Below are 13,561 nucleotides of genomic sequence, written 5' to 3'. Positions count from 1 at the left end.
TTAATTAATAAACTAATATTAATCCACAACTGTTTCTCTGTATTTTTTTGGTTCTAGGAATTAAGCTATCATAATTGAAATACAGCTATATAGCTCCTGGGTATTAACAACTGCCTAATATTCTCTTTCCTATAGTCATTGACAATGAAGATGGCTCACGTTATAATGCAGATGGCACACGTCATAGTGGAGACTCCTCAACCTCAGGTGCGGATGATGAAAATGTAGGTAGTGGATCATCACATGACACAACTCCAGTGGATACCTCCATCAGAAGATCCAGTCCCTCGTATTATGGAAGTGTTACTCCAGTCTCACATCTGTCAGATCATTCTTCTGGAGGAGGTGAAAAGGAGTTTCCTGTCACAAATTCTGGTAAGGATGGTGGGTTGCAACTATACCCTCTTTAAAACAACAAAGTGAAGAATTACCTAGCTACGTAAATGATATCAGGTAGGAATAGGAAGCACTGTCTCTAGTTTGTATCACTGGGAAGGGAAAGGAGAAAGGTGTGTCTCTGGGGTGAGGGGGAGGGGGAAGAGGAAAAAGAAAAAAAGAAATAAAGCTTTCTGAATTTCTACTACAGTATATTACAGAATGCACAGAGTGATAAAATTGTCAAATTATATGTTATTAATACCTTCTTATTTTAGTTGATAAAGTCAAATTTTAATTTCCTGAAACCTTACCAAATACAAATGCCATACTCATTGCTAGGGCATTCAGCACAGGGACAAATCAGTGAATTGGGGTACCTTGCCACTATTTTGCTTTCTTGTGAAGGTGATTTTTATTGTATTTCATCTTTTATATTCTGTGTGTAGCTGAAATTATCAGAGGTCTGAAGGACTAGCTCCACTGAACCTAAGGGATAGAAACAGAGTTCATCCTCTAAGTGCAGTGATGTGTTACTGTGTGACTTCTGACTTTCTTTCAAATCACCAATAATTTAACAGTGAAATATAGCAGGAGAAAAAAGGCAAAAATAAAAAATAATAAAAAAGGAGAAACACCTTATGCTTTTTTGTCCATATAATTCACATCATGAAAGATAATTACTAACATTCTATTCCTGAGCAATTAGGATCAGATTCATTCCCTCAGGTGTATGCCATGTAGTTCAATTGCTTGCCATGACAATCCTTACCAACTCTGCTAACATTCAGAGTTTAGTTTTTTGGACTAAAACTCTGAATATTGCTCAGTAGAAAGGGGAGTATAATTAACTTCACTTCTTGCTCTGGGTTCCTTGTACCGTCAGATGATACACAGGTACAGTTAGAGCTTGAATAACATGAAGAGATCATTGCCAGATGTTTCATTACCACTATAATATATGCTCCTCTTGAAATAATCTATTTTGGTGTTAATCTTGCTGTGTTAGTAAATAAAGATATTTGGGGTTGAATTGTGTGAAGAACCTCCTCTATATCTTTCTTCTCCCTTGTGCTAATAAAAGAAGGAATGAAGTTTGCAATATAGAATAATTGATATAGTTGTGAGCAATGAGTTGCAGAGCAGATAATGAAATAGTAATCTTTCATCCATCATTATACAGATGATGAAATTTCTCCTACATCAACTGATATCTCTTCGGTAACAGGATTTGATGATTTCGCCAAAGAAGATGATGAATGGCATCGTGGAAGTACTAGTAAGATTTATGCATTATAATAACTACATCAGTTATAGATTGTGTTAAAACTGCTTTCTTCTTTCAGCAGGGCTTTCTGGTAAGTGGTGAAATATACATTTTCTCCAATTTTGGAAAGACATTGAAAGACACTACTTTAATGACTGATTAATTTAGAAATAAATTTCACTTTCTGGTGAAGTTATTTATTTGCTTATTTAAAGAGATAAAGGGAGCCAAAACATTTGCTTTTTCTTTTCTTCAGTGTTTATACATGCACTCTGAAAGACTGCTGTTTGGCTTATTCTGTGTTTCCCACTGCCTTTTTATTACACATATTTATGAGGTACCACAAATCAGTGTAACAAATTATCACTCAAAGTCACATTGTTCCTACCTCAGAGTTAGAAAAGGACATTGTCATCAATTTGTGGTAAAAGTACATCTGTGATTCTAATATTCTTATGGTTGTGAAAGTGGATAATCCATGTCAAAACCATGGCCTCACTCACCTAAACAGTGCTATAAGTGGTAGGTCCAGTTGCTAACCCACTTGTGTAATGCTAAAATTAATTTTGTTCTTGGTGGTGGCAAGGTGCACAAGAACAATTTTGAGCCTGTGATGTCTCTGCAGGCTTTGAAGGCTCAGAAGAACATTAGTCAATTTCTGGGCTGAGTGGGAAAAACTGATGTGATGCTTTTATTGAATATGTGGTGCACAGCAGCTACAGCAAACAAAAACCTTTTGAAGTAATCTTATTTTTTCTTAAAATGGAACTGTACATGTATTTGCTCGATGTCTTGAGTTTGAAGTAATATAGATCTTTGCAACCAGCCAAAACAGGGAGAAAAAAAAAAAAAAAAAAAAAAAAAAAGGACATAGAAGAACATTTGAATTTCACAGAGAAGATCTATAGAGGCATGATGGAAGGTTGTTGGAAGGTTGTAGTCAAAAACAATAGAAATGAAAGTTTCTTCCTGCCAACATTTTTTTTCCCACCAGAGAAGCACGTGATAGTGATGAGTTTGCTTGTTTTTTTTTGGGGTGTTGACAGGTAGTCAAATGGTCTATGCAACTTGGAGGGTCAGTGTCCTAGTTACTGTATTTAAAAATCACAGCATAGTGTAAGAATTATTATGTATTATGTATTGCAGTTAGCAAAAGCTTTACTAAAATACAAAAATCATTCAACAAAACATCTCATCACAGAATATGAGAAGTTTAATAACACCTCTAAATATAAATGGAAAAAAAAAAAAGACATATATGTATCAGCATGATTTTTCCCCAAACTTTGAAAGCAAGTAGACAATTTTCTAAGTTTTGTTTCTAGTGTGAGTTTTTGCTTCAGAGTATTGCCTGAAAGGGGAAAAAAATCCCATCTGGTAACAGTGGGGAGTTTGTCTCATTGACACTAATGGTGATTTCACATTTATTCGCCTTTGTATGCTTGTGTGACTTAATGCTTGCCTGTACAGATGTTTATTCACCCACTGCAAAAGACTGTGCATTGTTTCTAGGCAGCATTCTAGGAAAGTATTTGGTTTTGCTTTTACTACTTGATTTATCAAATATATTGATTCTAAACATTTATGTCCCTACCTGCTGCTAACAGTTCCCTATCATGGGCATGGTATTCTAAAGAAAAACTAGAGGTGTTTAACATTTAAAAAGATTGAATTAAGTACAGAGATATGTAATAAAACTATCAATGCTGATATATCTATATTACAGAAGTGATAGCATTGGCATGATTGTTTATTGGGGCTGGCAGATTGATTTTCTAGTGAAAAAAAAAAAGGGGGAGGGGGAGGGTATGAAAATACTGCACCTGAGATTTTCTGATAGCTTCAGCTATTGCTTAGCAACATCACTTTAAAACCAAACAGATTCATTTTGTTTAATGTTACTGTACAATAAGCGAATGAGTAATTTAGCACTTTTTTCACAAGTTAAATATATGCTACCTATCTCCAAGAGAAGTCATAAAATACTCTATATCATAGGAGAAAGTTACAAGAAGAACAAACAAAAAGAGAAATTAAAGTCATGCCCCAGTGTCTAGTATTTACGTTGTGCAACATTGCAGGCTCATTGGAATATCTTGGCAGGAACTTAATATCCTGGAGAAAAACCCCACTGGCAAGAAAGTAGAAAATTAAGAAGCAAGTAAAAAAACTTCATCCCACTAGGCATATATCTTCAGATAGATAGGTAAAAGTTTACCTGTCTAACTCTATAGTGTATGAATGTTAGACACAAAACCAGTGGCTATCCATCTATACTACACCTTGTTTGTAAACTTAAAGTCTGGTGAAAAGATGCCTACTTTGATCAAAATAAGTCATTGCTATGGGCCTGAAGTAAGCAATTGTTACATCTCCTTGTTTTTCACATTACCATTTCATTATTGTTCTGACTGAGCATTATTGGCAATGTTCTCCATCAAGTTCACAGTCCAGATTAATACACTGCAAGCACTTTGCCACTGACGTTCTTTATCTCTAAACTGAAACAATCTTCTATTTGTTGCTAACAAGTTATGATTCATCTCCAGATGTGCCATGGATCAGATATCATAAAATTCTGTAGCTGATATGAGTTACTTCCCTGAGTTATCAGAGCTAGTTACTCAAACAATAACTGCGGCTGCTTTTGTTCATCCATCTACAGTAGACACTCCCATGCTGTAGTGGATTTTTTTTTTATTTGGTTTGGAGCATTCTCTAAAAAATGTCATTATTGGGAAGAAAAAAAAAATCTTATGTCGATACTTTGGCTGATTTGATAGGAAAGCATCTGCATTAGTATTTTATATATGGAAGGAAGCCATGTAGCCATATTCAAGCATATACATATTCAAGTAACTATGTTCCTAATGCTTGCTATGGAGAGCAGGTAGAGGTGAGAATTTTGCTGTGATTACAAGAAGTCAGATGACAATTCAAGGCAAAGTTTAATAGATGTAGAGATAAATAATAGTGATGCTTCTATTGAATGTTCTCTAAAAACACACTCAACTTTGGTTCATCCATAAGAATGGATGCCAGAACAACAACAAAAATATCTAGTCCCTCTAGTTCAAGAATGTGAATTTGGATGTTTCTAGAAATAATAACAGATAGGAGTCAGATGATTGCTAATAAATATTTATTCGTTTGACATCTGTGACATAATTTCAGTATACAATCTCCCCTGACACATTTTAATAGCAGCTTTTCTTCCTGAAATAAACAGTGGATTCATCCCTTGAGATGTGCTAAAGACAGAAGATTCTCAGTCTATCATGTTCACCAGTAAGAAATGGAAGACATCTTAAAGAATGATATCAGACACTCTTTTCTCTATAAAATCATGTGTTAATTCCTCAGTATAATCTGAAGTTTAAGAGGTACCAGAGTCCTGCAGCTCTGCTCTTCAGTTATTTTCTTGTTAACAATTTTTTGATATTATCATTTTGATCATTTTTGTGCCCCAAATCTGAGACCATTATTTATTTATTTCTTGATGTTCTGTTGCTCAGAGATCAGATTTTGAATGTCCAAGTCTCTGATTCTGAAAAACAAGCAAACCATCCTCTCCTTCTGCTCCCATCTGCACCTGTATTCAGAGTTTGAATTTTGTATCTAAAAATTGCCTCATTTCTGTGGGAATGCCTTCTTTGGTAAAGGAGGTTTGATGGCTTGGTGTAGAATAGAAATAATAAAAAAAATAGAAATAAAAAAAAAAATAGGGTAGTATTTTGAAGAAGATTTTGCTTTTTTTTTCATTCAATATGTGTATGACTTAAAACACAGCTCATATTGTAAGCTTTCTCTTTCCGTTTATTGCTGAATAATGTTATTAGGAGGGAGAAAGGTTAAGTTATCAGCTGGCTTGCTTGAGAGATTTCATTCTTGGTGTGCATGACCTCATTAGCTCTGTATGCATTTTGTCAAAATATTAGGACATATATCACATACAGTGCATATTTTGACCTGTTGCAGCTATTAAACCTATGCAGAATTCATTGACTTTGCTGGACTATCAGAGCTAGTTACATAATCTTATACTTTAGTAGAATGATTCAATCTTCTCTTACGCTAATATATATATATATATATATATATATATTTACTACTGTAGGAATGTAATGATACCACAGGTTCATACATTCCCTTTCCACTCACATCCATCTCAGTGGCATGAGCATGTTCAAGGTGCTGGTGCTGGTGGACTTTGATGGAGGAAATATGCCTCTCAAGAAATAACAAATTCTTGGTTCAATGAACCATATCCTAACAGCTCCGGAGCCTCATCATGTTCACCTGGAGAAAACTACCACCCAAACCTGGTGGAATCCATTTTCAAATGAGTGGTGGTGGTCAAATCCCAGAGAGAAGACACAAGAACCCACCCAGACAACAAGGGGTAAAGAGCATCATACTAAGAGAGTGCTTTGTTTAAGGGCTGAATAACCATAGTTCTAAGGCAGAAAGCTGGCGAAGCATTAAATGGAGGGGGTTTTCAATTGGAAGTTCTATTCTGCTTTTTATTGCAATGTGTTGGAGAGAGAAAAGTGAAGTACAGGGCTCTGCCTGGTTGACTGTAGGTATGGTAGCAACAGAGCACTTGTTCCGATCAGTCATGAGTTGCATATCTCAGAGGGGTGAATGCGTGAGCCATTTAGTAAACGATGTACTCAAGTCTTTCACTTTTAATTTTTGAAAATACTTTAGATGCAGATTGTTTCAATGAGGAAGACTTATGAGAGAAAGGAAGAGAATATTTTCCAGTCAGTACCCCATGTTTACTCGGGTACAATGAGCCAGAGCTCAGTTACTTCATTGCTTACACAGGGCACTGCAGTGTAGATAACAGCCTTGGTGGGGTGGCTTCAGCAGGGCCAAGGCAGGGTGATGGATCTCTCCTGTGGGAGGAAGAACGAGTAGGAGATACAGTCCGTGGCAAGCACGGTGCTGTTCAGCCTCCACAGTGGCGGAGGGCTGCATGCAGGGGAGACAGCAAAGCATAACTGCTGCCAGCAGAAGGCCTTGCGGGTTAGGGCTTCATGGCAGATTTAACATCACCACAGCAGATGTGACCTCAAGCGGCAACGGTTCGGATGACGAAGACTCTTCAGAGGAGACGACTTACCCTACGGTGTTTCCAGGATGGGATATAAGTGTGGCCAAGAAAGAGTATGCTCCAAGTACTAGTAAGGAACTTCCCTTCTCTTTGGATGTCTTGATTTTGGGTTTGGGGTTTTGGGTTTTTGGCTTTGAGAGTTTGCTTTTTCTTATTTTTTTTCCCTTTTCTACCCAATGATCCTCTTCCTTCACCAAACGAGTATTGTGTAAAGGGGTAGCTGCTCTTCTGATTGGCTCTTGTTTCAGAGATCTTTCCTGTGCCACAGGAAAAGCTGATTCTTGAACTTGTGAGGTTCCAATCCTTAGAAGGAACTTATAGAATCATAGAATCATAGAATATCCTGAGTTGGAAGGGACCTTTAAGGATCATCAAGTCCAACTCTTGACACCGCACAGGTCTACCCAAAAGTTCAGACCATGTGACTAAGTGCACAGTCCAATCTCTTCTTAAATTCAGACAGGCCCGGTGCAGTGACCGCTTCCCTGGGGAGCCTGTTACAGTGTGCAACCACCCTCTCTGTGAAGAACCCCCTCCTGATGTCAAGCCTAAATTTCCCCTTAACTTCTTCCAGTACTGCTGGAATTTATATCTTGTTTTCACATACATTGGATTTCTGGGCTTCCTGTGTGGGTCTTTGTGTCCCGAGGAAAAATTCCTTTTTGGAGGGAAATTCCAGCCTCTACACATGATGCTCAAGTAGTTATGTTTGCATGCATATACCTATTTGGCCTGCCTTGCACAGCGAAGGAAAAGAGTGTAAGCCCTGTAATTTCTCTAGGGGAAAATCTATTTCCATCCTTAAATGTCTGTCACAAGCTATGGGTCAATACTATTTGAAATGCTATGTTCTGAGAAAAAGTTGTGCAGGGGTAACATAACAGAGGTAAAGCTGTGTCTCTGCAATGTGCTGATGCCTTCCTCAGAAGTGTTTCTGGTGTACATCTTACTGATTCCAGCTGGCTACGAGGAGTGCATGTGTCTTTCAAGCAGAATGGACATTCTTTTGAGCCCAGGTCTCTGGCAGCGTTGGCTTCACAGGGTTGTCAGAGGAAGCAAAGGCAAAACTAATGGGTGTGCTTGTTTCTGGGTATCCTTTCTACCTGTCATGGATGCTTCTATCACTTTTTGTGCCTGATTTTGTGTCAAGTCTTGGTGGATGTTCCGTGTGCTGGAAGTTACCTCGGCCTATCTGTTCTCTCTTGCTGGCACAGCCTGTGAGGAACTCATTAACCTCGTAGAACAGCAAGAACAGATCCATGGGGCTTTGCGATGACTCCTCTCAAGGGACTGTGTTCTGTCCTGGGACTGCCACTAGTTCTTTCATCTGGCTAAGTGTCTTAGGAATGTAATGATACCACAGGTTCATACATTCCCTTTCCACTCACATCCATCTCAGTGGCATGAGCATGTTCAGGGTGCTGGTGCTGGTGGACTCGACTTTGATGAAGGAAATGTGCCTCTCGAGAAATAACAAGTTCCTTGTTCAATGACCCATGTCCTAACAGCTCCGGGGCCTCATCATGTTCACCTGGAGAAAACTACCACCCAAACCTGGTGGAATCCATTTTCAAACGAGTGGTGGTGGTCAAATCCCAGAGAGAAGACACAAGAACCCACCCAGACAACAAGGGGTAAAGAGCATTATGCTAAGAGGGTGCTTTGTTTAAGGGCTGAATAACCATAGTTCCAAGGCAGAAAGCTGGCGAAGCATTAAATGGAGGGGGTTTTCAATCAACTGTACATGTTTCTGGTTTTCTGTATTATGTGTTTGAGGAGTGAAAACCTACATATTGGTCTCTTTCTGAGTCTGTACTTTTGGTAGTGGCAGAGGACACTGTTTCACCTGAGGCTAGCAAATATACTGAGTAGGTAGTACACCTCTGGAAAGGAAAAGAGTTGAATTTTGAAGATCAGTTAGGTAGTTTCAACCAATGGCAGAGTTGAAAATATATATATATTTGTTGATATAGAATGGAAAGAATATGCTTTACTGAATAGAAAATGAATGACATACTATTTCATAAACTACTTACAGTGTTATTAGAACAGTGCTTATAAAAGTGGGAAATGCCTGTGAAAAAAAGGAAGAGACAATAAAAGATATCTCTGGTTATACCAAAAAATAGACTCAATGGGAAATGTTTTAATTTCTATTGACTTACTGTTTTTATTAAGCAATGAAAGCTGTGTAAAAAAAAAGTATGAAGCATTAATTTAATTCTAAAAAGATATCATTCATATGATCCCAGATCTCTCTTGATTAAAATTTACTAAAATTACCAAAATTGTTAGTCCTTAACTTTGATAAGACATGTAAGGGATCAGTTAGTGCTGTGACCCTCCATAGGGCACTGCAGTGTAGATAACAGCCTTGGTGGGGTGGCTTCAGCAGGGCCAAGGCATGGTGATGGATCTCTCCTGTGGGAGGAAGAACGAGTAGGAGATACAGTCCGTGGTAAGCACGGTGCTGTTCAGCCTCCACAGTGGCGGAGGGCTGCATGCAGGGGAGACAGCAAAGCATAACTGCTGCCAGCAGAAGGCCTTGCGGGTTAGGGCTTCATGGCAGATTTAACATCACCACAGCAGATGTGACCTCAAGCGGCAACGGTTCGGATGACGAAGACTCTTCAGAGGAGACGACTTACCCTACGGTGTTTCCAGGATGGGATATAAGTGTGGCCAAGAAAGAGTATGCTCCAAGTACTAGTAAGGAACTTCCCTTCTCTTTGGATGTCTTGATTTTGGGTTTGGGGTTTTGGGTTTTTGGCTTTGAGAGTTTGCTTTTTCTTATTTTTTTTCCCTTTTCTACCCAATGATCCTCTTCTTTCACCAAACGAGTATCGTGTAAAGGAGTAGCTGCTCTTCTGATTGGCTCTTGTTTCAGAGATCTTTCCTGTGCCACAGGAAAAGCTGATTTTTGAACTTGTGAGGTTCCAATCCTTAGAAGGAACTTCTTCCAGTACTGCTGGAATTTATATCTTGTTTTCACATACATTGGATTTCTGGGCTTCCTGTGTGGGTCTTTGTGTCCCGAGGAAAAATTCCTTTTTGGAGGGAAATTCCAGCCTCTACACATGATGCTCAAGTAGTTATGTTTGCATGCATATACCTATTTGGCCTGCCTTGCACAGCGAAGGAAAAGAGTGTAAGCCCTGTAATTTCTCTAGGGGAAAATCTATTTCCATCCTTAAATGTCTGTCACAAGCTATGGGTCAATACTATTTGAAATGCTATGTTCTGAGAAAAAGTTGTGCAGGGGTAACATAACAGAGGTAAAGCTGTGTCTCTGCAATGTGCTGATGCCTTCCTCAGAAGTGTTTCTGGTGTACATCTTACTGATTCCAGCTGGCTACGAGGAGTGCATGTGTCTTTCAAGCAGAATGGACATTCTTTTGAGCCCAGGTCTCTGGCAGCGTTGGCTTCACAGGGTTGTCAGAGGAAGCAAAGGCAAAACTAATGGGTGTGCTTGTTTCTGGGTATCCTTTCTACCTGTCATGGATGCTTCTATCACTTTTTGTGCCTGATTTTGTGTCAAGTCTTGGTGGATGTTCCGTGTGCTGGAAGTTACCTCGGCCTATCTGTTCTCTCTTGCTGGCACAGCCTGTGAGGAACTCATTAACCTCGTAGAACAGCAAGAACAGATCCATAGGGCTTTGCGATGACTCCTCTCAAGGGACTGTGTTCTGTCCTGGGACTGCCACTAGTTCTTTCATCTGGCTAAGTGTCTTAGGAATGTAATGATACCACAGGTTCATACATTCCCTTTCCACTCACATCCATCTCAGTGGCATGAGCATGTTCAGGGTGCTGGTGCTGGTGGACTCGACTTTGATGAAGGAAATGTGCCTCTCAAGAAATAACAAGTTCCTTGTTCAATGACCCATGTCCTAACAGCTCCGGGGCCCCATCATGTTCACCTGGAGAAAACTACCTCCCAAACTAGGTGGAATCCATTTTCAAATGAGTGGTGGTGGTCAAATCCCAGAGAGAAGACACAAGAATGAGATAGGAGTCATTTTCTGCAATGACCCTCCATAGGGCACTGCAATATAGCTAACAGCCTTGGTGGGGTGGCTTCAGCAGGGCCAAGGCATGGTGATGGATCTCTCCTGTGGGAGGAAGAACGAGTAGGAGATACAGTCCGTGGCAAGCACGGTGCTGTTCAGCCTCCACAGTGGCGGAGGGCTGCATGCAGGGGAGACAGCAAAGCATAACTGCTGCCAGCAGAAGGCCTTGCGGGTTAGGGCTTCATGGCAGATTTAACATCACCACAGCAGATGTGACCTCAAGCGGCAACGGTTCGGATGACGAAGACTCTTCAGAGGAGACGACTTACCCTACGGTGTTTCCAGGATGGGATATAAGTGTGGCCAAGAAAGAGTATGCTCCAAGTACTAGTAAGGAACTTCCCTTCTCTTTGGATGTGTGTTTTGTTTTTGGTTTTGTTTTTTCTTTTATGTAACAAATCTTATGTTCCTCCTCCTTTACTGCATGTATTTTGCCTAAAGAGTGGACACTCTTCTATCAAGTATTACTCATGAATGTTCCTTTTCCCTTGGAAAAATCTTATAAGACCCATATTAGTTGAATAGATATCTGTTCTATCATTACTTAAAATTGACATCACAGTTTTATCCCAATTTGAACACATTCATTCATTCATTATCTTCCTGAAGGACATGCTTATCATTTTTCCCTTTTTTTTTTTTTTTTTGGTTTGGTTTGGTTTGTAGGTGGGTGGGTTCAGGTATAGGAAACAATTTTAAAATAGTTCTGTTTTGTATTATTTATAATCTACATATGTGTCATGATTGAAATGTAATACAGAGCTTGAACACGATTCTTTGATATGTTTTCTTAGTAGATTTCTTGGCTTTTTGTAAGATGTTTGGCCACAATATGGGGATATCAAAGCCTAGGTTCTCATTTCATTAGGAAGTGCTACCATACACTCTCATGTTTGCCACCTTCTGCACTCTTCCCACACACTTTTCTAATATCATCCCTTTTTTTTTTTTTTTTTTTTTGACCAAAAATATTTAGGCATGATCTAATACCACAACCGAAAGATTTACATAACCTTTTTCATAACCTTTTTTTCTTTCTTTCTTTTTTTTCTGGTATGCATAGTACCACAGTGATGATCTGATAACTCTTTCTTAACTAAAAAGTCATCCATAGTTAAAATAATTTTCTTTTAAAACCAGAAGATCTCCACATATGAGGTTTTGAAGCCAAACACTGTGTTCAATGAAGCACCTAGTAGGTGCTACTTGGCCTCATAACCAGGGAATGTCCCCCACCCTCAGGCATTTCCGTTTCCTTTTTTTTTTTATAGTATATATTTTATATATATATCCAGTATATATTTTGTCATTGATAACCATACTATATGGCTTTCATTCATTCAAATATAATAACTTGTTCCTTTTTTTTCTTCTTTTTGTAATTGAATGTAATTTAATATAATTTAAGCACATCTTAATGTCTTCTATTCTGTGCACTTGTGCACTCAGTAGTGTAAACAAATCTGTGCTTATAAGCATCTTACTTTTTTTTCTGAATGCAGTGGAGGATTTTTCTGTTTGATTTTCAGCAGTAGTCTTTGGTATTAGAGGAACATACAAAATGAGCAATTCAGCTTGCTTAGGGAATTTTATCCTTTTGCCTACATTTTAGGTTTTTCTGGTATTAATTTCTTTAGCTTTTACTCTGCATTTTACTCTCTGACTTATTCCACATAACATATAATGTTCAAACAAACTCTATGGCCTAGTGGTGTCTGCATGTTCCCCAGGTGAAAATGTGTACAATCTCTGGTCATAGCTTCTTGTAGCAGTTTTATTTTACCAGTTCAATCGTATTATAACTTTCTTGACTAATATTGGCTTTCTATTGGCAGTCATGGTGCTTTCAGATTTTTGCTGATTACTTCTGTTGAGCTCTGTGGATATTCTAACATGAATCTCAATACTTGAGTACTTAGCAAGCATGTTTTACATGTACTCAGGCATCTACTATATTTTTTAGTTAGAGCATTATTCTTCAAACTAGAATTTAAATGTCTGTAACTTCTGTAATAGCCTTGCACTACTTCTGCTGTACATTATTCTTCTATTGCTTTTCCCCCTTACTCTTGGGAAACTTTGCATCTGTCTGATACAAAGAATAAAACCTAGTGGTTTGATCTAAAGGGATTTGATAAGAAGAGTAGTGAGACTATGATCCATTTATGCATGAATTTCCATAATCCATTATCTTTATGGCACACAATAACAGTAAAGTAATAATGATAGACGTACAGCATGATCAGCATTGAATCCTCCATTGTCCTAACAGCTATGGACTTGCAACATGGAGTGCTTCTGGAAATCTCCACACAAGATCATTGGAACCCCTCTTATACAGATGAAGAGGAGCAATATCCTAGCTCTGCGGGCAGGGGTAAAGCAATTTAGCATTTCAGATAATAGTCAGATTTATGACATAATTCAATGAAATATAACTCACTTATGGTGCAGCTGATTATAATTCCTATACTATTAGCTTCAATTATACATTATTTGTGCTAGAGCCCTCAGAGGTGGCATCTGTAGCATTCATCTACCATTCCAAATCTATCTTTGACAACTGATCTTCATTACTTGCCACTTTTCCCCATGTCTCCAGGGTTTTTAAACTTGCACTGCCAGTAGTACAATAAAACCAAGCAGATTGCAATGTGTAACATTTTGGTGACCCAGCTTGGTGAGGAAAAAAAATTTCCCTTTTTAACTACAAAATTCCTATCGTAAAAT

General features: G+C 38.5%; 1 protein-coding gene across 1 annotated transcript in view; it reads left to right on the top strand.

The window, feature by feature from the left end:
* CD44 (CD44 molecule (IN blood group)) overlaps positions 1-13,561 on the top strand; it is a 62,839-nt gene that overhangs the window by 28,689 nt on the left and 20,589 nt on the right. Inside the window, exons 5-6 of the mRNA XM_084288422.1 lie at positions 136-375; positions 1,559-1,654. Of these exons, the coding sequence (XP_084144548.1) occupies positions 136-375; positions 1,559-1,654 (336 nt within the window). The remainder of the gene's footprint in view (positions 1-135; positions 376-1,558; positions 1,655-13,561) is intronic.

The sequence above is a fragment of the Netta rufina genome (assembly GCF_964035555.1).
Source record: "Netta rufina genome assembly, chromosome: 5".
In the NCBI taxonomy this organism is placed as follows: domain Eukaryota; kingdom Metazoa; phylum Chordata; class Aves; order Anseriformes; family Anatidae; genus Netta; species Netta rufina.
The sequence above is the reverse complement of the archived record's forward strand: the minus strand, read 5'-3'. Positions and strand labels throughout refer to the sequence as shown.